We start from the raw sequence: 22,365 nt of genomic DNA on the forward strand, positions 1-22,365 counted from the left end.
TGACTTGTATTTAGAAAGACTAATGCATTCTCCTGTCTGCTGAAGAGGACACCGTTCTTCTTTTTTTTTACTTAAAAGCAACCTTCCTTTCAGAAAGTCTGGAGCGCAGGAAGCTTCTGGTTTTGCAGCACCTTAAGTAAAAGGGATAAAGTTGAAAGATAACTATCTGTTTTTAAAAGACTAATTTGTTCGTAGAAGTATTCTTATAAAAGAGAAACTCTGCCCACGCACAACATATCCTTAAAAGAAATAGAGATATATGTGACTCCACAACTTCTGTTTTTAACTTTTTAGATAATTGCAATGAAGGATGGCAACATCCAGAGAGAAGGAACGCTCAAGGACATTCAGAAATCTGAGACTGAGCTTTTTGAGCACTGGAAGACACTAATGAATCGGCAAGACCAAGAGCTGGAGAAGGTTTTTGATGAGCTAGGCAATTAACATTTGTGAAAAAATGTGACAGGTTTTTTTTTAGGTTGAAAACATTAGTCAGGATTGACATTCTGTGTGTGATTTCTAACTTAATATGAATGTACTATTACTGTTACCATTTTCTTTATCTTTTATTTAGTAAGATAAAATTCCTGCATCTGGACTTCTCACACTTCCTTGATATTTTTAACTCTGTCCTATTCTTATAGTGAAGTCCTATCAAAATATTCCTGTCTAAGGAATATTAAATTGGGCTATTTTAGGGGAAAAGCATTGGTAATGTGTGATACTGACAACTGTTTCTATAAAATACGCTTGAATTTATGTTATTGGGTGAAATTTTTCCAGATGTGCTTGTAATAGGCCCTCCAAATCCCAAATCTCTTTAATACTACAACACAAAATTAATTAGATGTTCATCTTAGTTCTTGTAATGCAGGGATATCTGTCCAAGTTAGGAACCCAAGACTCTGAGAGTGCTGGGACTGACAATGTGAAATTAATGTCAGTTATATAATTTATGCCCTTTGGTTTTACATAGAGGTGGGATACCAGTCACTTATGACTGCCCTCTGTAAGATTCTCACTACTTTTAACTGATGTTCTGATTGAAAAGCTTTTTTTACAGTTAGTAATTTTTTGATTAATTCTCTGGTTGAAAGCACACTAGCCCTTCCTTTTTAGGAGACGATAATTGAAAGCAAAACTGTTCTGGAAAGAACGAATCTCCGGAGGACTATGTATTCCCGGGAAGCTCTGCTGAAAGACGATGAAGAAGATGAAGGTAAAAGGCCATTTAGGCCCAGTACCAATTCGTTACTGTATTATAGTTAAATTATATAAGAATGAATTAACAACTTGTAAACTGGCAAGAGAATTGTTTTTTAGGTGGGCCATGAGTTTACGTCTAGACTACAATGTTTTGAGCATTCAGAAATTGTAGCTTCTGTCAAACTTCTGAGGGTTTTTTATTGTACTTGAACACAATTTGGTAAAAAGAGATGAATTAACATTGAATAATTTATGTTGGTATGTTGGGTGAGCATCAAACCTATCAGTAGCTGAGCACACTTGTTTAAGGTTTTACCTAGAAAAAAAAATGCATTTCTTTAATCAAGTTAACAGTTTTAAACTGAAAAAACATTTTTTTGTGTCTTGTTAACATGTATTACTACTAACTTTAGCAAAATCATATGTGTTTGCCTGAATAAATAATTTCATTTTAAGCCATTCTTTATCTTTTATTATAACTCATCTTCTGTGGCTGCCACTTGCCAGTTCCAATGAAAGGTCTGTGAGAGTAAATCAGTGAGGTTGTACTTTTTTTTCCGGCATGTTGCAGAAGAAGTAACAGAAAGTGATGATGAAGACAACCTGTCCTCTGTGCTTCATCAGAGAGCAAAGATGCCCTGGAGAGCCTGTGGAAAATACCTCAGTGCAGCAGGAATCCTCCTTCTGCCACTGCTGGTTCTGTCCCAGCTGCTGAAGCACACGGTGATGGTGGCCATTGACTACTGCCTGGCACGATGGACCTCAGACGCCATTTCTGAGGAAAGGGACCCAGAGATGAAAAACTGCTCTCAGTGTGAGGTATGTCAAGTCTCGTTCACCTTTCTTCTGTGACTTAACCAGTGGTGATCTCCCACTGCCAGAATCTACTCCAAGGTTTGTATGCAACACGCTATATTCCACACTGGAGTGGCTTTATTGCTCAAAATCATTTTGAAGGTTAATGCATGTTTGGGAACACAGTGCAATAAAGCTAACAATTAAGTTTTGTTCATTGTTGTTCTTCTGTTCTCCTACGTTTTCATCATTTGACTGATATGCCTAGACCTTGGACTCTAAAGTGATTTTGATATTGCAGCTCTTTTGTCTTTCTCCTGTACTGCAGCATTCTCCCTGCTATTCGAGTTTTGGAATATATGGTAAACCAGATTTTTATGATGAGCACACTATTTTGGTTGTTCTTTGTGCGAATTTCACATGGAACTGATTCTGGTGTTACCTAGGAGGGTACTCTGTATTTACAAAGTAATAGCAGAGGGTTTTTATTAGAACTGGGATTACTTTGTTTACAGGAAATTAGTGCCTCCAGTAATCTCGCATGAATGTTTGGAGGTTTTTGTTTGATTTCACTGGAATCATTCTTTTCATCTCTAAAAGATGTTTTATTGATGCTGGGTTTGAATATGAAATTAATATTTCAAAATAAAACCTATTGTATTCTATTCTCTTTCAAAGATGAGACCCAACCCCCAAGCTGTAATAAATGCTTCGAAGATGTGTTTTGTTCCTTCAGATGAAATTACCAAAAAAAAAATCTTAATCTTTTTTATAGTATTCTGTGATTTTAAATTTCCAATTTCTCTCATTTTTCATTCAAGCGCTCCCCTCTCTGAAGGATTAACAAATTGTGGTTTAACATGGGTGAAAATCATTGGCAACTTAATTTAGGGAGGATTTGGGGAAGGAAGAAGGATTTACTGCTTGCATTATTTTTCAGTTCTGCATTTGTGTTTTTACAGTAATTTTAAAGCATAATTTACATTGAATAATTGGTAGTTCTTTCTTTGTTTTTTAGATTTTCAACCATTCTCCTTATTCAAAAATTTTCAGCATTCTCTGTTGTCTTGGAATTGTACTATGTCTTGTCACATCCATAGCGGTGGAGTGGACTGGCTTGAAAGTCACCAAAAAGCTGCACTCTTCTTTACTAAATAAGATCATTTTGGCACCAATGAGGTACTCCTCTGATTATAATACAAACTGTATTGTAGGCATTCTGTATTCCTTAGTTCAAGGCAGTCTTTCTAAGCACCATTTGTAGTATGAAGCGACTCTGAATCACATGTTATAATGCATCACTGATAATCACCAGGTACCAAACTACAGAGCAGTTTTGGAAAATGGTTCCCAGGCTGCTCAAGTTCCTGGACAATAAGTCAAGTGCCCCTCCTGTCTGACTGTGACTTCAGATATTAACTTCCTAGCATCTTTCATTTCTCTTTGCTGTTTTTAATTAAGGAGAAAACACAATTATTGATAAATATGTTGTACAGTTCATATGGAGTGTGCGTCATAATCTTAATCACTGGAAATATTTACTGCCAGGCAATGATTGTGCAAGCCCATGAAAGATAATGAGCTAGACAAGTGTCATCACAGGCATCAGTAGTGTACGCTGGGATTGCACAGATAGCAGTAAAGGCCTTTGTTGCCCTGCATAAGTTTTATTTCTAATGCTGTCACATTAAAGTTTTAGCTTGATTCAAACTTGCAACTGTTACTGAACATTAGGAAAAAGACCTTCTTATTTTTAAGCTACCAATATTTGACCCAGAATTCCTGAAGGAAGTATACATATGGAGAATTTTATTGCTTTTTTAAAAACCTTTCTTTTTTTTTTTTTTTTTTTTCAAACTTCAGATTCAGCATAAGCTATTGGACAGTTAACTATAGAGCAATAATGAAGTTTGTATTTTGCATATGCAAATGTAAAGGAAAGGCCTTTTAATGTATTATGCCAGGAGTTGTTCTTATGCATTTCTGTTCCCAGAAAAATGCAAGACTTGCAATTGAATTTTGCTTGTGCTTTTCATGAACTGAAGAGTGTTCAGATTGCAAATCTGAAAGTATTCTGTTCTACGCAAATCACACGATTACAGCTCTTAGGCAGTAAAGGGAGCTGAGGAGATGTTTGCTGTCGTTGGGGTACAGTAAAGACTGCCATTTTATTGGAAACCCATGGTTAACATCGAAAAATAAGTAACTTCACTGATTGATTGATTGTGTCTGTGGCACAGTGCACAGCTTAAAAGAGAGAAAAAAAATATTTTCATGTCAGTATTGTAACCTTTCCCATTCATTGTCTCATTTCAGGTTTTTTGAAACAACACCTCTGGGAAGTATACTGAACAGATTTTCAGCTGATTGCAACACCATTGACCAGGTACTGAATAAACAAATTCAAGCTCCCAAGGTATCTTATTTTTCTCAGATTGAAAGTTTGGATTTTCATTTCTTACGCTGTTATTTAAGTGAAGTTTACTGATGATCTCTAATTTTTAATATTATATCAGTTTGCATCACAACTTTCTAGGTTCAGAATGAATTCCTCATCTTTAAATGCACATAATAAGTGGAAAAAACACTTATTTGATTAAGATACCCTGCAGGGACCTTGCTTAATTTTTTTCAATCTCAGTGAAAAGGGAAGAGAAAGTAGATCAATATTAATATCCCCAAATTAAGAGCATCTACTTTTTTAATGAGTGGGTAAACATATTAATTTGAGACATATGAGAAAATGAAATGAGAAAAAGGTCTGAAATATTAATGAGTAAAATTCTAATTGCCCATATTTACCGCAGACTGCACTGCTTTCCCAAAGCCAGCAGTCAATTCAGAAGCAGACCTGTATGTTTAGTGTTTCAGATCCTTTTTTTTTCCTTGTGTTATTAGGAGACCAGTACATGAAATAACGTTAGTTGATATCTTGATATGTTATGCATTTATTTCTCTGTGTGCTTCTTTATCTATCTAGCATATCCCTGCTACCCTGGAGTGCTTGAGTCGCTCCACCTTGCTGTGTGTATCTGCTCTTGCTGTAATTTCATACGTCACACCGATGTTTCTCATTGCCCTGGTTCCCCTTGCAATCATGTGTTACTTCATCCAGAAGTACTTCCGAGTCGCATCACGGTAAGGGCACAGACCATTGTCCTTTTGGGAACTGAAACGTCTGCAATGCACAGTTGCAGAATTGCAGTGCTAAGGAACTTTACGTGTATTTTTACATTTGGTCCTGTCAAAGACATGGCCCTGTCTGAATGCAAGCCAAATCCACTGTAGTGAAAACGTGTCATTGTACAAGTGCCTTCTGTCTGCAGCTCTTCAAGCAAACCTTCTGGTAGGCAGGGGCAGGGTCTTCGTCCATGATCAAAGTTTCTTAGATTTTATGGAACACAAAACAAACAGAAAATAACGAAACAAAAAATACAACATATTCTGTCCTCCCCAAGGGCTGCATGATGGACACGTCCAAGGAAATGTGGTGACAGAGCAGAGAACATGGTGTTCCACCTGCCCATCCAGGTGGAAACGGAGGTCTGTAGCGCCAGGGAGAGAGGCTGGAGAATGGAGCATTACCTTACCCTGCTAGCAGTACTGCCCATGGTTCCCAGTGGCTCCTGCATGTAGGAACATCCTCACTTGTTCTTGGAGTCTTTGAGTTTTTAACAAGTTGAAAATTTTCTGACATATCTGTGAGTTTCTCCTCCTATGGTTGTGCTACTCCCCACATGGTAGTGCTCAACATGCCTTTGCAGCAACACTGCATTTTTTCCTTCATCTCTGCATTGATCAAGAGGGAGTCTTTGCAACCAATTCTACTTGCTGCTAGAAGGACTTGAGACCAAACAGAATTTCGCCCAACACGTGCTTCCAGTGATTTGATGGAAAAACATGAAATTGAGAAGCAAGATCAGTGCAGGTTCTTATTTACTGAGTGTGCAAATTCTGTTGTTAGCTCAGTGTGAAGTTGTGCTGTCATTTGAGGACAGAGAAGGAACAGCGAGGAATTTGCATTCTGCCTTCTTCTTAACTGGAGCTGTCCCATTAAATTCATATTCAGCGTAGAACCAGAATCGTGTTTAAATGAATAAACAACCGAATGTAAGACATAGTAATATAGGAGAAACGAGGGAAGGCGGTGAAGGAAGAGACCTGTTCAGAACTCCAGGGTCATGTGCACTAAAATTTAAACAGAAAAATCCTCCTGGGGACTTCATTTCCTGCTGAGACCTATAGCACTTTCTTTCAAGGCATCTGAGTGTTACATATATAATTATTGTGCTGATGTTGTTCCCTTTCACTTTCTGAAACTGCTCCAGGAGAATAACTGCACAACAAGACTGATTTTTACAAAATTATTTTCATAACCCTTTCCAGGGATCTGCAGCAGCTGGATGACAGCACTCAGCTACCATTACTCTCCCATTTCTCAGAGACTGTTGAAGGCCTGACCACCATCCGAGCCTTCAGGTATAGTTGTATAAGAAAACATCTATCACCTCACTTTTGAATATCCATCTCTGATGCTGTTCTGCGAGTGTGTAGCTACAAGAATCTGTCATTTGGATCATCTGGAAATCCACAGTCCCAAAAGCACTAGTAATGGAAACTGTGAAACGCTAAGGACCTTTACCACTAAGCATTTTGCATGTAAAGGAGTTACTGTAGAAAAACAAACTGACATGTGTCAGCTGCCCTGCAGTAAATCTCCACACAGTCGCACGCAGCCTGAAAAAAACTTTGTGGGCAAATGTGATTTAAGAAGCTAAATTGGCTTGCAATTACCGCAGCATGCGGTGTGGCAGACCTTGTGTTTGGACAGTTTCCATGGAACAACTAATATGCAGTAACGTGTTATGCCAGAATAATTTGTGTATGGGTCGATGTCCTGGTAAGATAAACTGTGCAGGCTAGCAACTTCAGAAGCTACAGGCACAACTTAAGTTATTTTCCAGGTTGCTAGCTGAAAATGTGGTTGTTTATATCGGTTTTGAAAATATGTGACTCGGAGACACAGTCTTTTATCACCCGTTTTGATTCATTTTTCTGTCTACGTAAGATCACAGGAGCAGCCTACGAATACCCGATGACATGCCTGGGTTGTGGATCTGAGTTACAGAAACGGCAGTCACACTGACACCAGTGGAGTTACCACTGCTGAGCTAACCAGATGCTTTCTTTGCACTAGTGCTATTCTTGTCTTTTCCAGTTGACTCGAATGCAGTCAACTGTCTTCCACACCCATCTCATCTAGATGTCTACACATTCTGCCAGTTAATACTGTTCTCTCTGTGAAACAGGAATGTTTATTCTTCTTAACCTATAGATCTTATTTTATAATAGAAGTCATGCACAAAGTTATACTATTCTTAAACAATTCTAACTGGGATATCAGGAACTCAATAAAAGAATAACCAGTGTAAAATCTTGTTTCTTTTTGGCTGAAGATAGCTGCCTAAAGAGTGGTAGAACAGCAAAATTCCGATTTTAATTGCTGTTATTATACATTTAACTTAAGTGCCAACATTATTCTCTAGTTTGTAGCTATGCCTGTGTTCACCTTTAAAGATACTTAATTTATATTTTAATTGTTGCTTGACGTGACGTTGCATTTACCCATATAAGCTTTTACTTTATCAAAAGGATCTTTAGGGTATTACGACTGTATATTTTCAATTTTTAATATAATAAGTTATATTTAATGCTATCTAGCTAATATTTTCAGCCATTTGGACCTCTTGATCCTTCCTGTCACCTTCAGATGAATTCCTCTGTCAAAGAACTGTATTCAGTGCCTCTTTTTTTCTTAAACCCTGCACTAAGCCATGCGTCTGACCCAAACAGCTACGTGCTTTCAGTAGGTTCTGTATTCCATCTGTCTGCCAGCCTCCTGCATCAGCTGGTAACCCAGCTATTTTTAGGACTGTGAAGCTTTTGAGCTGCCTAGCATATTAGCAGGAGTGGAGTTCAGACTTGCTAGCTTGAGCATCCCTAAAAATAACACTAATTCAGGAATCTAGTCGTACAGTTAGGAGGTGCCAGTTGTTCCTGAAGTGTCCTTACTCTTGGCAATTCTCCATCCTGCACTTACTCAGAATGCATAAGGGAAGAAATGTACCAAAAAATCCAGAGGGAGATCAGAAAGACAGCTACTGCTGCAGCTATAAATACACCTCACGCAGATGCCCAGGCCTGATTTATAGTTTGCAGGTGCTCTGTGGCACTTCAGAAAGTACTGGTTGGTGCCAAGTAATTGATAAATGTAGATGTGCAAGTTTCTGCACAGACTGGGTTATATTCGGAGAGACTGGTAATCTGGGGACATTTTCTGAAGAGAAACGCTGATATTTCTGCAGTGCCCCCCCAGCAGTGGTAACTCTGTCTGCACTGCCTTTCCATGTGCATGCTCATGCCTGACTCATAACGCATACCTCGCATCCTTTAGGGCATACCTACATCACGTCATGTCTCATGGTGTGGAGATACCAAAGTTAAACGTGACCGAATGGGTTCTGGAAGCAGTACAGCCATTTCTACATGGTAATTAGTCCTGAGGAAAGGCAGGGATCGCTAGCCCTGCACTGGGTGATGCTAGTGCATCACTTTCAGGAGCAACCATTCTACGCCGTGCAAACACACCAGCACGGTCGGAGCCAGCCCTGGCTTCCCAGAGCCATTTTCTATTGCATACAGCAGACATGTCTGTTCCGTCTTGGCACATAACTGAGTTGTCAACAGCTAAATTATTTCCACAAACTTGCACTTCCTCTTCTGAAAAGGATAAATGATTTATGTCAGAACTTTATTATACTGGACTCAAAAGAAGGATTAAGATACTTTGTAGCGGACAAATCGGAAAGCATCTCTAAGCCGCGTAGTTCATATGAAAACATTGTCACATCTTTCTTTCATACCAGTATACAGGGAGCTGAGTTTATAAATAAGTACTGCTTGCTGCAAGCACAATATCAAAGGATATAAATGGGGCAAAGTTTATAGAGAGGTTAGCAAGTTCTTTTAAATTTTCTAATGTAACAGAGGGGAAAGGACAAGCTTCTAGGTGCATAAATTAGGTCTTCAGGCCTTCAAGCTTCTGTTACTACCCTGAAAAAGGTTTCTGTGCCACCCTTCTCCTTTATTATTAGGCATAATTATTGCCACACTTTATTAACATCACATTAATTCACACCTGTACAAATAAATAGGCTCAGCTAAAGGAGTGACTGGTTGACTTGTATGCCTGCCAAGATCTCAGTCTAAATACATGGAGCTGGGAATCACTTTCCTTATCTGTTATGTTCAAGGCAGAATTCATTCATGCAGTTTTTATCATAAGTGGGTGCAGATCCTCTATAATAAACTGTAAACAGAACTTTTTGCCATTAATCTTATGTTGTGTTTTGTGGCTAGCTCATTTGTGAAGGAAAAAAAAAAATGGTTCTTTCCACTCTGTTACTTTTTGTTGCACCGTATGCTTGGCCTTTTGTTTTGCAAAGGGCTCCAGTCATTAGTAAGAAGGACAAACATGTAATTAACACTAGGGCTGCCATTACCAGAGGTACTCTGAGTTTATGCTTTTAAAATGGTTACAATTTCTAGGCACTACAGTAGTATACGTTTTAAAACCTTAGCTTATATGATAAACTGAGAAGAGGAACTACATTCTGCACGTGCTAATACTTCTTCTCACAAGTACACGCACGTGTTGCTTCTCTTGGTTTTTGGTTTGATTTTGTTTTATTTGTCTTTCTTACAGTTAGTACGTAGTAAAAGGCAGTTAGAAACTGCCCCCTGTGAATCAGAAGTCCTACACAGAGTTTCATCAGCACAATAACTTCCTTTTACTCCTGAGGGCACTTTACATGTGTCTAATACAAATCTATGAGCAATGTCACTCCGAACTCCTGACAGGCTGACTTAAACCTGTGTCAAACTCCCCAAGAACACAGGCCCCCCAGAATTATATATTATTTTTCCAATATTCTAAGGCCTGACTGTTTTCTGTTGTTTTTGTTTGTTTGTTTTTCTTCTTTCAGGTATGAAGCTAAATTTCGACAAAAGCTTCTTGAATACACAGATTCCAACAACATTGCTTCCCTTTTCCTTACAGCTGCTAATCGATGGCTAGAAGTTCGCATGGCAAGTACTTTTTTTTTTTTTTTTTTTTTTGTATACACCATGGATTGATTTAACTTCATTCCAAGCAATCTGATGAATTTACCCATAGTTATCCAGCCTCATCTGTGTTCTGAGGCTCTACCTTTGCCATAGATAGATGGATATCTGTACTGATCATGTGCCCAAACCATCCAGAAAACTGAATGGAGTATGAATTTTTCCTGTAGCCTGCAGCTGTTCCTCCAAGACAGGAATAATTATTAAAGGTCATATTTCTTCCTTTGTGCATGGAAGAGTGATCAGAGAGTTGCTCTGGCTGTGTTGCCAGCCAGAATGTATTTGTGAGACTGTTAGCCACTGCAGGCCGTTGTGTTGTCAGTCCCCCAGGAACATTTCAACATCGCAGAAGCTCTCTTAATAAGCAGAAGGATACAGACAGGTTTTTGCCTGTTTTGGGTCATCTGAAAGATGCTAAACATACTCAGTTGCTCATTTCCTCAGAATGCTTAGAAAAGTGGACTGGCATAAAAAAAATATTTATTAAATATAATTATTTGAAATTCAGTCGAAGAGTTTTATCTTGTAGATGATGACATTTGTACCAGGCTTTGATAGCTACAGGTGCAGTACTGCTGCTAATGGTAATGTGGGCTCTTTTTATGTGCGCTCAGAGTAAGTCACAGTTTGTGTTACTCCACCTCATTTTGGGCTCCATGTTAGCTGATGTCTTTTGCTACTTGAATTCTGCTAGTGAGTATACTCAGATTTTACTAGTCTTACATGTTCAGTCACAGATGATCTGAAGTCTCAAATTCTGTCTCTAATACCTGTGTCACGAAACAGTACAAACATAGAAGAATAACAACTTCCCTCCAACAAAGTTTATTTTCTAGTTTGTTACGTAATTTTACTCAAAGTCTTGTCTATGAGAAGTCAAATCACTAAAGATTTTAATTAAAGTGACAAAAATCCATCCTTAGCAGACACAATCCAACTAATAGTTACGTGCTGTGCAAGAGCAGCTTGTCTGAATAAATGTGATGGTAGCCACCCAGAAGCAACTGCCGTGCCTCCCAGCAGTTTGTCCTCAGCCACGGAGAGGCTGTGCTCGCACAGGATCATGTGAGCATTTCTCTCATCTACCACAGGTAACAACAGCAGCATCGTTTCAGCCTTCTCCATGACATACTTAAGATGCCTGTGTTGACTTTGCCAGAAGATTAGGAGTGCTGGTGCAGCTCCTGTGTACAAAAGCATCTCCAAACAGCACAGCTATGCTAAAGGCAATGCAAGTGGATTCACAGGCAGGGTCAGAGGAGTTATGTGGTGTCTTCTGCCTCTATTTTCAAACTGTGCGATGGGTTGGGGTTTTGGTATGCAAAGTTATGAGAACATTTTGATCATTTGTAGACTTACAGTGATGGAGCTTGTTCATATTCCTTCAGGAGTACATTGGAGCATGTGTGGTACTCATAGCAGCTGTCACTTCTATTACCAGTTGCCTGTATAGAAAACTCTCTTCAGGACTTGTAGGCTTGGGACTAACCTATGCTCTTATGGTAAGAATCTCAGGACCCTTCTTGTTTCTCCCAAACATTTTTTTGTAATTCTTCAGGGCGCAAAGATGAACAAGAAGATCGAAGGTGTCTGTATATCTATCCATGGGTACTGTAACATCACTGAAACCAAGTGTTAACTTCAATTTCCATTCAGTGGTTGACATATTTGAGAGTACTCTTTTTCATTTTCTAGATAAAGTATTCACAGAAGCAGTAGTTCAACTATGTCGTCCAAATATTGCCAAGTTGCATCATAATTTTATAATGTCTTCCATTGTGAATAACAATATTGTTTCAGTGCATCAGTCGTAATTATGACCAAATACATCATTCCAGACTGTCAAACCTTTTTAGTTACCAAATGATGTCTTTCTGCTTGTCTTTGTTGTTTTCTTTCCTCTTTGCTGTTGGTAGGTCTCCATAGTATCAATCTCTCTGTGCTTTGCAGTCAGGAAATGTAACCTGAAGTCATTGCTGTCACCCTGTTGATGTGTACCACGCAGTTCATTCACAACTTCAGCTTACTAAGGCTGAACAAGTGTTCAGGAATATAAGGTGCATGCTGGTCGAATGATGCAAACTGCTAAAAACCTGGAATTTAGGAGTTTGTTTGCTTTACATCAGGTGTCTAACTATCTGAATTGGATGGTTCGTAACCTGGCTGATATGGAGATCCAGCTGGGTGCAGTGAAAAGAATCCATGGCCTTCTCAAAACAGAAGCTGAAAATTATGAAGGGCTCCTTTGTAAGTGCAGTTTTGTGCAGCATGCAGAGAGCTTGCTGAAATACTAATGATTTTGCAGTCTATTACCATGAATAACTCGGTAAATTACTTAATGAGATGATTCATCATGAGAGGGTGGTTGTGTTTGTTCCCCTGTGCTCCTGGTACAGCTTCCTCACAGATTCCCCAGAACTGGCCGGACAGAGGCGAGATCCAAATCCAGAACCTGAGTGTCCGATATGACAGCAACTTAAAGCCAGTGCTGAAGCATGTCAATGCCCACATTTCGCCAGGACAAAAGGTAAATAACTGAATTGATTTTGAAAAGCTTTATAGACTAGCTTATCATAGAAACCACAGACTTGGGGAAAAAAAAAATAATTAAAAAAACAACAACAACTATGTTTTAATGACTGAATTACAGATTTTTTTTCTCTAAAAGAATGTAGTGCAGTGGAAAGGGATCTGTGGGTGTTTTAGTTTGTTGTGCTTAGGAGTCTGTTACAATGTGAAGTTAGAACTACACACCACTTCCTAGTATCCCAGCACACTGCTGTCAGCACACAGTGATGAAAGAATTGACAATGACCCCTTATCGTGTTAGATCTACTTTCCATCATTCCCATGTGGCTCCCCTGTAGTTATTCCCATCTTTGCTCTTCTGCCTGGTTGTGTCTCTGTTCTATCAGTTGTTTTTCTCCTCCCTAATCCTGTTTGCCTGTGTCCTTCCTGCTCAGCAAGGCCAACTCCAGATCCTAAGCTTTGCTGGCAGCACTGGCCAGCCCTCCTGCTCCTCTATGTCACTCTCTGCTTGTTTCTGTACATAGGACTGGCCTTGATTTATCCCTAAATGCTCAGACCATTAAAGACAAAGACTGTAATTCGGGATGCTGTTACGGCCAGTACAGTTTGACCGAACTGTCAGGAGTGCGGGATGATCACGTAGATTTGAATAGTGTCTCCATCCTAAATGTCGAATACAAACACTGTCCGTTTCCACTCACTTGACGTTCATCTTCTTTCTGTGTCACAGATTGGGATCTGCGGCCGAACAGGCAGTGGAAAATCCTCCTTCTCTCTTGCATTTTTCAGAATGGTTGACACTTTTGAGGGTAAGATTACACTTTTTTGTGTATGTCAAGCTTAGTTCCTGAAGGTGCGTTGATATTCCTTTCCTGAAGAGCAGCAGCTTTGAAGTACACTTCTTGAATCGGAGAGATGCTCTCCGGCCTTGTTTAAGTACGGTGTCATCTGTCATCTAACAGCTGTGCTGGATCAATAAAAATTCTCACTCTACATAACAGAAGCAAGAGTTCAGGAGTGACAGGAGACAGCCTTTTGTGCTGCTAAATCACAGCAGTAGGAGCAAAGTACAAAAGGAGAAAAGCGTTCAGGGATAAGCAAGGATCTGCACACAAGGCATAGCGAGGATTCACTGGGTCTGGAAGACTCCTCCACTGGGGATTACAAAGCCAGACAGTTGTACTTGAAGATAAACTTTCAAAGAATAGTAATTTGGCTTTCTGAAATGACCGTTTCCCTCAGTAACAAGTCCTTAATCAAATAACCTCTTACCTTGTTGTTTGCTACATTTTTATTAATGGTCAAGCAGATAAGTCGTGTGTCCAACCATTCCTTAACATAGTACAGGTCTACCTCACATTCTTCACAGCTGAGTCTTAGTCTTTGGAGAATTGTGCATGCTGCTTAACCAAAGCTTGTTTCATTAGCGAATAAAGGATTTGCAATTCAAGGCCTGTTCCTGCTGTAATGTATTGCAAGCTGAAAGTGAGCGATGTCTTTGCCAGCAGCCGTGTGGCATGATAAACAGTCCAGCAGACTCTCCATTTTCTTTTGAATAGGAAGAATTATCATTGATGGTATAGATATCGCCAAGCTCCCCTTACAGACGTTGAGATCCAGGCTGTCAATCATTCTCCAAGATCCTATTTTATTCAGCGGAACAATCCGGTAAGCACTGAGCCCTAGCAATAGACAAATAATGACTATCTGCGTCGTCCCATGTCATGACTTTTACAAAACTGCTGATGCAGTTTTGATGATGTTTTATCTTGGAGCCTCTATCCTCTGTTGCTTTTCTAGTCTTTGAGATATTCTTTCATCTATGAGATCAAACGCCTTGTTTATGCTTTACTTTTTTTTTTCCACCTCTTCCTTCTTCTTTGAGAAGATGATGCAGTAAAACCCATGGAAAAAAGCTCCATGGTTTCCAATAAATGTCACTCCCTATCTCAGTGTCACTTACCTTAGAAAGGAACAGTACATGTATAATCCTCAGTACAGAGCCGCATCACCTGCAGTTATAGTTTCTATAAGAAAAGTCATTAGAGTTCACTGAAAATGATAGAGGTTTCTGCAGTTTGCTGACTTGAAACTAATACAGATCCCAAGATTATCTCCTGAACTTCCCTGAGTAAAGCATGATTCATTTGTCAGATGACAAGGTGACTGTGTACCTTTGTTTTAATAATTTTCCTATTCAAAAATTTATTTCAGGGCCATCACTGGTTACTCAGAGCACATACAGTAGCAGTAAGCATTAAAAACAGCGTCCCATACCACTGAATCTTTTATTTCTGATTATCATTCTGTATATTAATATGATATGAGATTTACATTTATTGCTATCAATTTGGGGCCCCAGCAAGCACAAATAACATTCATCTGTTCATAAATCCAAGATCTGTTCAGTTGTAGCGAAGACTTGCGTTTCATAAATCACTATGAAGCTTGACTGTTCTGTTTAGCACTTCCTTGTCACTAAGGGGCAAAGGGACACAGTGGATTTAAAAGGAGAGATGGCAGAATGAGAGATGTTAAACGCTGCCCAAGTCTGCTAAATTCAGTGGATTTACACCTGTAAGAGGTGGCACGTCATTAGTGTATGATTCCTGTTATTAGTGGGTTTGTTTCTGGGCACACCAAAAGAAGAAATATACTGCAGAGGTTGATACTAATTAATTTTCTTGAATTGCATCTAACTGTAGGTTTAACTTGGACCCGGAGAAGAAGTGCACTGACAGCATGCTGTGGGAAGCACTGGAAATAGCACAGCTCAAGCATGTGGTGAAAGCGCTACCTGGGGGCCTAGGTAATAAGACTTCCTTCTTGCGAAGATCGCATCTGCTGTTCACAACAGAACAGCGTTTCACACTGCCTAGTTATTAAAAAGGCAGTTGCTGAAGGGAAACCCTCTGAGGTTTATGGGAAGGTGCCAAAAAGTGCTTGCCTGCAGGCAAAGGCGCTAGATCCATCGAATTCCCTTACCAACTGCACCTGCAGTGCATAATCCTGTTTCTGTTTCAAATTAATGGTAAAATGGTTTTATTTCAGTATGTCCTTGCTATGATTTATTGTGGCTCATGAGTCTGGTGAACTCAGATAAGACGTCAGCAAGTCAGGTGTTATCTAGAATATGTTCTTCTGCATTTTACAATATTCCATTGCATAGAGAGAAATTCAAAGGGGGAATGAAAGTTTAAAGGTATGAATTATTTGGTTATGCAAAAGCAAGCAAAAACTTGCCAATAAAGATGCGCACAGACAAAACCGAAAACCACAGACCCTTAAAATGCTAAGTTAGAAAGCCTGAGAGTAAAGAAATGATGGCTGCCCCTTGGACGGTGATGCAGTGCCCTAGACTGCACGCATCTCAGAGACACTCGCTCTTAAACATCCTTAGCTACTTTGATGTCTAGTAGGTGTAAAGAACATAGCGAGACAGAAGTACTGGTTATTTTGAGCAGTAGATATAAGGAGACAAAACTGGGCCGTCAGCAGCTTCAGAGGGTAGGAAATGTTACTTTGAAAATCTTTATGCTGAAGGCGAGAGACATGCTCTGCTCTGATCCATCCCTCTCATCCACACCTCACAAATGATGTTTTTGCTGTGTCCTTTCCAGACGCTATCGTCACAGAAGGGGGTGAAAATTTTAGCCAGGGCCAAAGGCAGCTCTTCTGCTTAGCAAGGGCTTTTGTGCGGAAGACCAGCATCTTCATCATGGACGAAGCCACAGCATCCATTGACATGGCAACGGTGAGTTTGGAATGTTTCCAATTTCTTTTTTTCTTTGAGGGGGAGACAAATGTTAATAGGAAAAGAAAAATGGAGAAGATGATCGTCTGTGCTGTAATACGCTTGTACAATATTTATTGTAGACTTGTTTATAAGTCCAAGTAGTTGTGCATCATTGCGAACTAGTCTAAAGTGCTCTTAAATTCCCAGAGGAAAAAAAAATATATATTTAAAAGTTATTACGGCATTGTTTGCTTTAGGAAAATGAAGCGTGTTATTTTCATTGGCAGTTTGATTTCCTAAAGTAAACAAAGCTTTGGAAGGTCAGCTGCAATGGTCACTGAAGGGTAAACTGGCAAGCAGACAAGTTTGCCCAGCATGGTGGACAGGACAAGTCAGGAAGCTGGAAGTCTTGAAAGCAGGGTCAAAGACATAAACAAAGACATACTGGTTTATTGCATTAATTGCCTGAAATTGCTAGACAGAGGTTAAACCACACAATAATAGCGCACTGCCTGGATTTTAGCCAAACAGAACAGTACGTTCTTAGGATTTTTTACTTGGTTATGTTGTTATGAGAAACGTTTCGGTGTTCTTCGTGATGACAGTAGCCTATGAGTGAATAATGTAATTGGAGGGCAGTTATTAAAACAGTTGTGATTTTTAATTCTGTAAAATGTTAGTGTGGTAAATGTCAGCACAGTTGGGAATTACACTGTACACAGCCCAGTTAAAACGTATTTTGAATTTTGATGTAGTAAAGATATGGTTCATCCCTTGGGATATGTGTCTAAAGAACAGATGATAGCAAACGAAGGTGTCTGTGCTAGTGGCGTGTAAGCAGTCTGGTACACAACGTGTTTCCTAAACAGGAAGGGATGAGTACTGCTTGAGGGAGAACTACACGTTAAAACTATCATAAAACCTCCTTCGCTGTTAAATATGCCAGGATCAGCACACTCCCGTGCTTATCCCTGCCACCCCATGGGATTAGAAGTCCCCAGTGTGTGGGGACACGCCTGGGCTGCCAGCAGAGCGAAGAATGTACTGAAGAGGTGTCAGCAAGCATGCAGCCCGGCAGCTCCCTGAATTTGTCTTTAATTTCCTACACTGTAAAACTGAGATCAGGACAGTGGGGCTTTGGGAGCCAGAGTGCAGCTCATGAGCACACAGCACAACGGCACAGAAGCCCAGAGGCAACGCAGGTGGCAGGAGCAAGCAGGGCTAACTGGAGACCACTGACTTAAGTTCTGACATGGGGTTAATTTGTCATTTCTGCAACAAAGGATGTCATAATCGGTGGTTATTTAAGCCTTCTTCAGAGTATCTGTGTGCCTACCGGGTAACTTCTGTTCTGTGAAAAGCAACAAATGGTTTCCTTTTCGTAGGAGAACATCCTCCAGAAGGTAGTCATGACGGCGTTTGCTGACCGTACTGTGGTTACAATAGCAGTAAGTACAGTCTCTACTGCTGTCCTAATCGAAACAAGACTCAGAAAGGCCCCGTTTGTTCATTCTTGTCAACCCTAACAACTTTGTGAATTTGGCCATTCATCTTTTTTTTTTTTTTCATTGCAGTGTTTAAGCTTTCTTTTCCATTCTACTTTCTTATTTAAAGATACATAACAACAGTTTCCTAAATGTGTTGCTGGGTACTAATTCTGATTACCTGCAAAGGCATACGAGTTTGTGCTCTATTTTCGTTTACCCATTTTAGGCTAATTTCTAATATAACGCAACTTTGACTATTGTGAAATACAAGTTTTCTCAAGCTAAAATAATGATTTAACTAAGAAAGAGTAAAATTACATGATTAGTTTGTCACAGGATAGAGCAATTTTGTTTCAGTATTTAAACAAATGAAGGAGAATTTTACTGACTTCTAAAAACCACTCCATCCCTGTTGACAGTGACTGAATTTAGGTTTTCATGTTCTTGAAATGATAACACAAAGATCTCAAGTATTTATAAATAAAACTGTTTATTGACCTGAATCAAAGCAGTTGGCTTGACAGATATGTCAGAAGTAATACATCTCTTTGTCCTCTGTTTTGTAAAAATGCACATCTCAGGGAGCTGAAACACAGTAATTTTGCTTCTTACTATTTAAAGATCAAGCATAATGCCAAAAATGTATGGTCAAGAATAGTACAGCATCTTTTCCTTTACACTTAGCAGCTGTCTAACCGAAAACCTGATTTACCTCATGGTATCCATTCACTGTGTCTTTGCAAGAAAAGCAAAGGAATAATAAGCACAACATTTCCTTGTTTCTCTGCATGAAAATACTGAGTTGCACTGCATTTTGCATTTGCGTATCTTTTTGTTTAGGGATGGGCTGAGGAAGTTTTGTTTATTAGCCTTTCATTCTCTTAGTTTTAAACCACACAATTCAAGCAAACAGCGTTTTGGAGCAAAGATGTACAACGTTTATATTTCTAATGGCAATGCAGAAGGTGGCTTTGTATTTGAAATGTTCTTCGGTAGAAACATAATGTGTTGTTTGTGCTTAGGAAGAAAAGTAGTATTGGGTCTACGTCACCATCTGTGTTACTTTACCAGGATGGCAGCACTGATTGTGCTCAGACAAGGGCAGTGAGTGTAACAGGAATGTGACATTTCGGTCCCCTCCCCCTGCCTGTGGTCTGGATAAATGTCACGTAAAGACTGCAGCAGCCGTGTGACTTGTAGATGCCATCAGTGATTATTTTATAGAACACCTGGCTAGAAAGCCACAGAAGGAAATGGAAGACTTGTTTTGATCCTGGGAGTGCCCCAAATCAGATTGAGAACCTTATGGGTGAAGAGTTATTGTGTAACAGGCACCACAGTGTTCTGAGATTAAATATCCCTGCAGGAGTCATACAGACCAAGAAATGCAGTGCAGTTACACTCACCTTTAAAAAGTGGAATTCTGTAAAATGAGGAGGCTTGCTATAATTTATTTTAAAAAAAGAAAAAAAGGAAGCAAATGATATGATGGGGATCATGAAAATTACTGAAGGATTTTCTTCAAAACTCCTAGAGCCAATGCATGCTTTTTATTAGGAAAGGCTTGAGTAAGGGTAGAAAGAAGCAGATATGGCTAAACAAATAAAGAAGGCTATGAGAAACAAGGAGACATTCCTGTAAAACCTGAACTCCTAGCCAAATGAAGAAAACAGAAATGATCAAAAGCATATTACATAACAGGTAACAGTACAGAGCAATTGCAATAAGGCAGGCCAACAAAAAAAAAAAAAAAAAAAAAAAAAAAAAAGGGGGGGAAAGAAAAGCAAATTAAACCAACTTCCAGCAGGCATTAAAAATGATAGCAAATCCCTTAAGCACATCAGGAGCAAGAAACCCATTGGCTTATAGGGCCATTTGATGTTGGGTGCATGAAAGGAACACACAGGAAAGAGGAAGATATTGCAGAAAAACTAAACGAATTATTTGTAGTATTCACTGTGGAAGAAACTGGGGAGGTTTCTTCCCTATCAAGTAAGTTAATCAAATGGTAGGGCTTACTCAAAAAAGGGTAGGGAACAAAAAAAAAAAAAAGGAAATGTGAGAGAGGCGGGCAAAACAGTGAGGCAGGAGGGGGCATGACTTTTTTCCAGGCTCTTTTCAGTGGTGCCCAGTGCCAGAACAAGAGGCAAAGGGCAGGAGAGGTTGTCTGCACATAGGAAGCTCCTCTTTACTATGGGGGTGGCAGGGCAGGGATGTGGATGGAAAATCTTTATGAATATTCAAGGAGAAACGTGGGCAAGGTCTTAGGAGAGACATCCCTTCAGCTTTCCAAATGGACAAACCACTCCAGGCTTAGGAAAACCCTTGATCTAGAATCACTCTGGGACTGGGAGAGTACTTGAGAGCAGTACCCCATGTGCTTGCCCTGTTCCCACTCCTCCTGGCTGCCTTATATGTGTATTTGAATACCTACATGGATCTTGATCTTCGTATTTGGCTGCAATATTTGCATAGTAAATCAGGATGTTACGCAGGATAAAGTCATCTTAATCAAACTTGATGGGAAGATGAATTTCTGGAAGGCTGTCTTACCCTGAAATGTGCATGTGGTCGGTACACTGAACTGGCATTTTATTTGTTTTCAGCACCGTGTGCACACGATCCTGAATGCAGATTTGGTTATTGTCATGAAGAGAGGGGTTATTTTGGAATACGACAAGCCTGAGGTTCTGCTAGAACGAGAAGACAGTGTATTTGCTTCTTTTGTACAAGCAGATAAGTAGTAAAAATAAGCATTTTAAAGTAAAATTGTATTACCTATTTTCTAAAAGTGTAAAATACCTGTAAATAAATACTATTTCATAATAAAACGGAGGTTTTCCTTTTTTAATAAAATGAGCTGTTTCTCCATCTAAAGTATTAATGAATTATCCATGTACTCTCCTCTTTTGTATAGTACTATTCTTTTTTATTTTGCTGCCAAAGAATCCTGAAATACGGTTATCAGAACCTCACGGATGAAATACGAGAGGATGCACATCAAACAAAAACCTAGCCAGCATGGACTTTCTGTGTAACTCATAAATCTCCCTTGTCATTTTATTACCGTGTTATTTTTTACGCATCGTAGCCCTGCTGTGGATAATGCTTATTACTGACTAATGCAGAAAGAAATTATATACCAAAGGTATTTCTGGAAAGCCTGTATCTCTTTTAATCATATGACGATGTAAAGCTTTAATATCTAAATATAAAGTCTATAAAACTTTTTATTGCAGTTTATTGATACTGCTTGTGTCTCTTGGTCTCTTCTTTAACACCTTTAAGAAATTAATCGCACCCTAATTCCCTTAGTCTTTCTCAGGCTGCCTTGCCTCTCCCCCAGCTGAATCACGTATTGATTCCCAAGGGCCAGACTCCCTCCCACATCGTGAGGAAGGGAAGAGGCCGGAGGCTGTGATAAGGTATCAGCATTTAATGCACACTATTTCCAAAGCGCTGCAGACAACAACAATTCATCTAGAAATTATCCTTCCGAGTCTGGTAAACAAAAGGTATTAAACCTTGTCCTGTAGCTCAGAGCCACGGGGCCTCGACTCATTCTCTCCTAATTTCACATAATTCACCCACTGGCACACTGTTTCTAGATTCACTGTGATCCTCACCCACATATACTCAAGATAACTTTTAAGCACTGAAATTATCCTAATTTAGCTGGACAACTACTTATTCCTGTCCAATCAATTAACTGTGGCAGTCATTCTAGGAGTAATTAATGACTAAGCAATGAGAACGTCAGTGACCCAGCGGAAGATTAAAATCAATTTTTCACTGGTATTCTTTTTATAGCATTTTCTTTCACATCCCTTTTTGCCTTCCCCTATTTGAAGAACTCAAAGCATTTGGGGAAAGTACTTTGTGGTGTTGGTTTTTTTTCTCCTCTCTTTAGCCAGCTAAATTAATTTGAAATCTATTTTTAAGAGTTTAGTTCCTAGAGGCAGACATCTCCATGTTCTCATGGGGTACCTGATATTTTTAATGCGTTACTTCTCTTCTAGCACTGCAGCAGAAAGCAGAGGAGAGAAGAACTGCTGCTGTTTAAGCAGTGTTACCACCTCCCCGGGGGAAACAGTTTAGTGATGGGACTGAGTAGGTCAGGTTGGGCTCGGTGACCTTGAAGGCCTTTTCCAACCCAGATGATTCTGTGATGCTGTCACTTGCACAACACCTAAGGGCATTAAACTTGGGCCAGAGAGCGTTTGACCACCAGGAGAGCGTAGCTCGTGCTACACTCCTGGTTAAAGTGCAGAGGGAGAATATGGTCACGCAGATAAAATGCATAAATGCTTGTCATGGCCAGCTAAAGAGAGAAAAGGGGGAGCTGGAGACATCTGGGAATTGTTTTGCTGAGTAGCTTTAAAGAAAAAATAGCTGCCCCAGTATCGGTGTATGTTCACCCTGAGACAC

At 39.5% G+C, this 22,365-nt stretch overlaps 1 protein-coding gene across 1 annotated transcript in view; it reads left to right on the plus strand.

Moving 5' to 3' along the window:
• The window catches only part of ABCC8 (ATP binding cassette subfamily C member 8), a 75,300-nt gene extending 54,114 nt beyond the window's left edge, over positions 1–21,186 (plus strand). The window contains exons 23-39 of the mRNA XM_032189295.1: positions 295–420; positions 1,120–1,219; positions 1,778–2,025; positions 3,020–3,180; positions 4,318–4,387; positions 4,982–5,139; positions 6,388–6,480; positions 10,047–10,149; positions 11,574–11,687; positions 12,312–12,432; positions 12,582–12,712; positions 13,445–13,523; positions 14,274–14,382; positions 15,420–15,523; positions 16,335–16,468; positions 17,836–17,898; positions 20,544–21,186. Of these exons, the coding sequence (XP_032045186.1) occupies positions 295–420; positions 1,120–1,219; positions 1,778–2,025; positions 3,020–3,180; positions 4,318–4,387; positions 4,982–5,139; positions 6,388–6,480; positions 10,047–10,149; positions 11,574–11,687; positions 12,312–12,432; positions 12,582–12,712; positions 13,445–13,523; positions 14,274–14,382; positions 15,420–15,523; positions 16,335–16,468; positions 17,836–17,898; positions 20,544–20,681 (2,052 nt within the window). The 3' untranslated portion in view covers positions 20,682–21,186. The remainder of the gene's footprint in view (positions 1–294; positions 421–1,119; positions 1,220–1,777; positions 2,026–3,019; positions 3,181–4,317; positions 4,388–4,981; positions 5,140–6,387; positions 6,481–10,046; positions 10,150–11,573; positions 11,688–12,311; positions 12,433–12,581; positions 12,713–13,444; positions 13,524–14,273; positions 14,383–15,419; positions 15,524–16,334; positions 16,469–17,835; positions 17,899–20,543) is intronic.
• The last annotated feature ends 1,179 nt before the right edge of the window (positions 21,187–22,365 follow it).

This window comes from Aythya fuligula, chromosome 5 (genome assembly GCF_009819795.1).
Source record: "Aythya fuligula isolate bAytFul2 chromosome 5, bAytFul2.pri, whole genome shotgun sequence".
NCBI lineage: Eukaryota > Metazoa > Chordata > Aves > Anseriformes > Anatidae > Aythya > Aythya fuligula.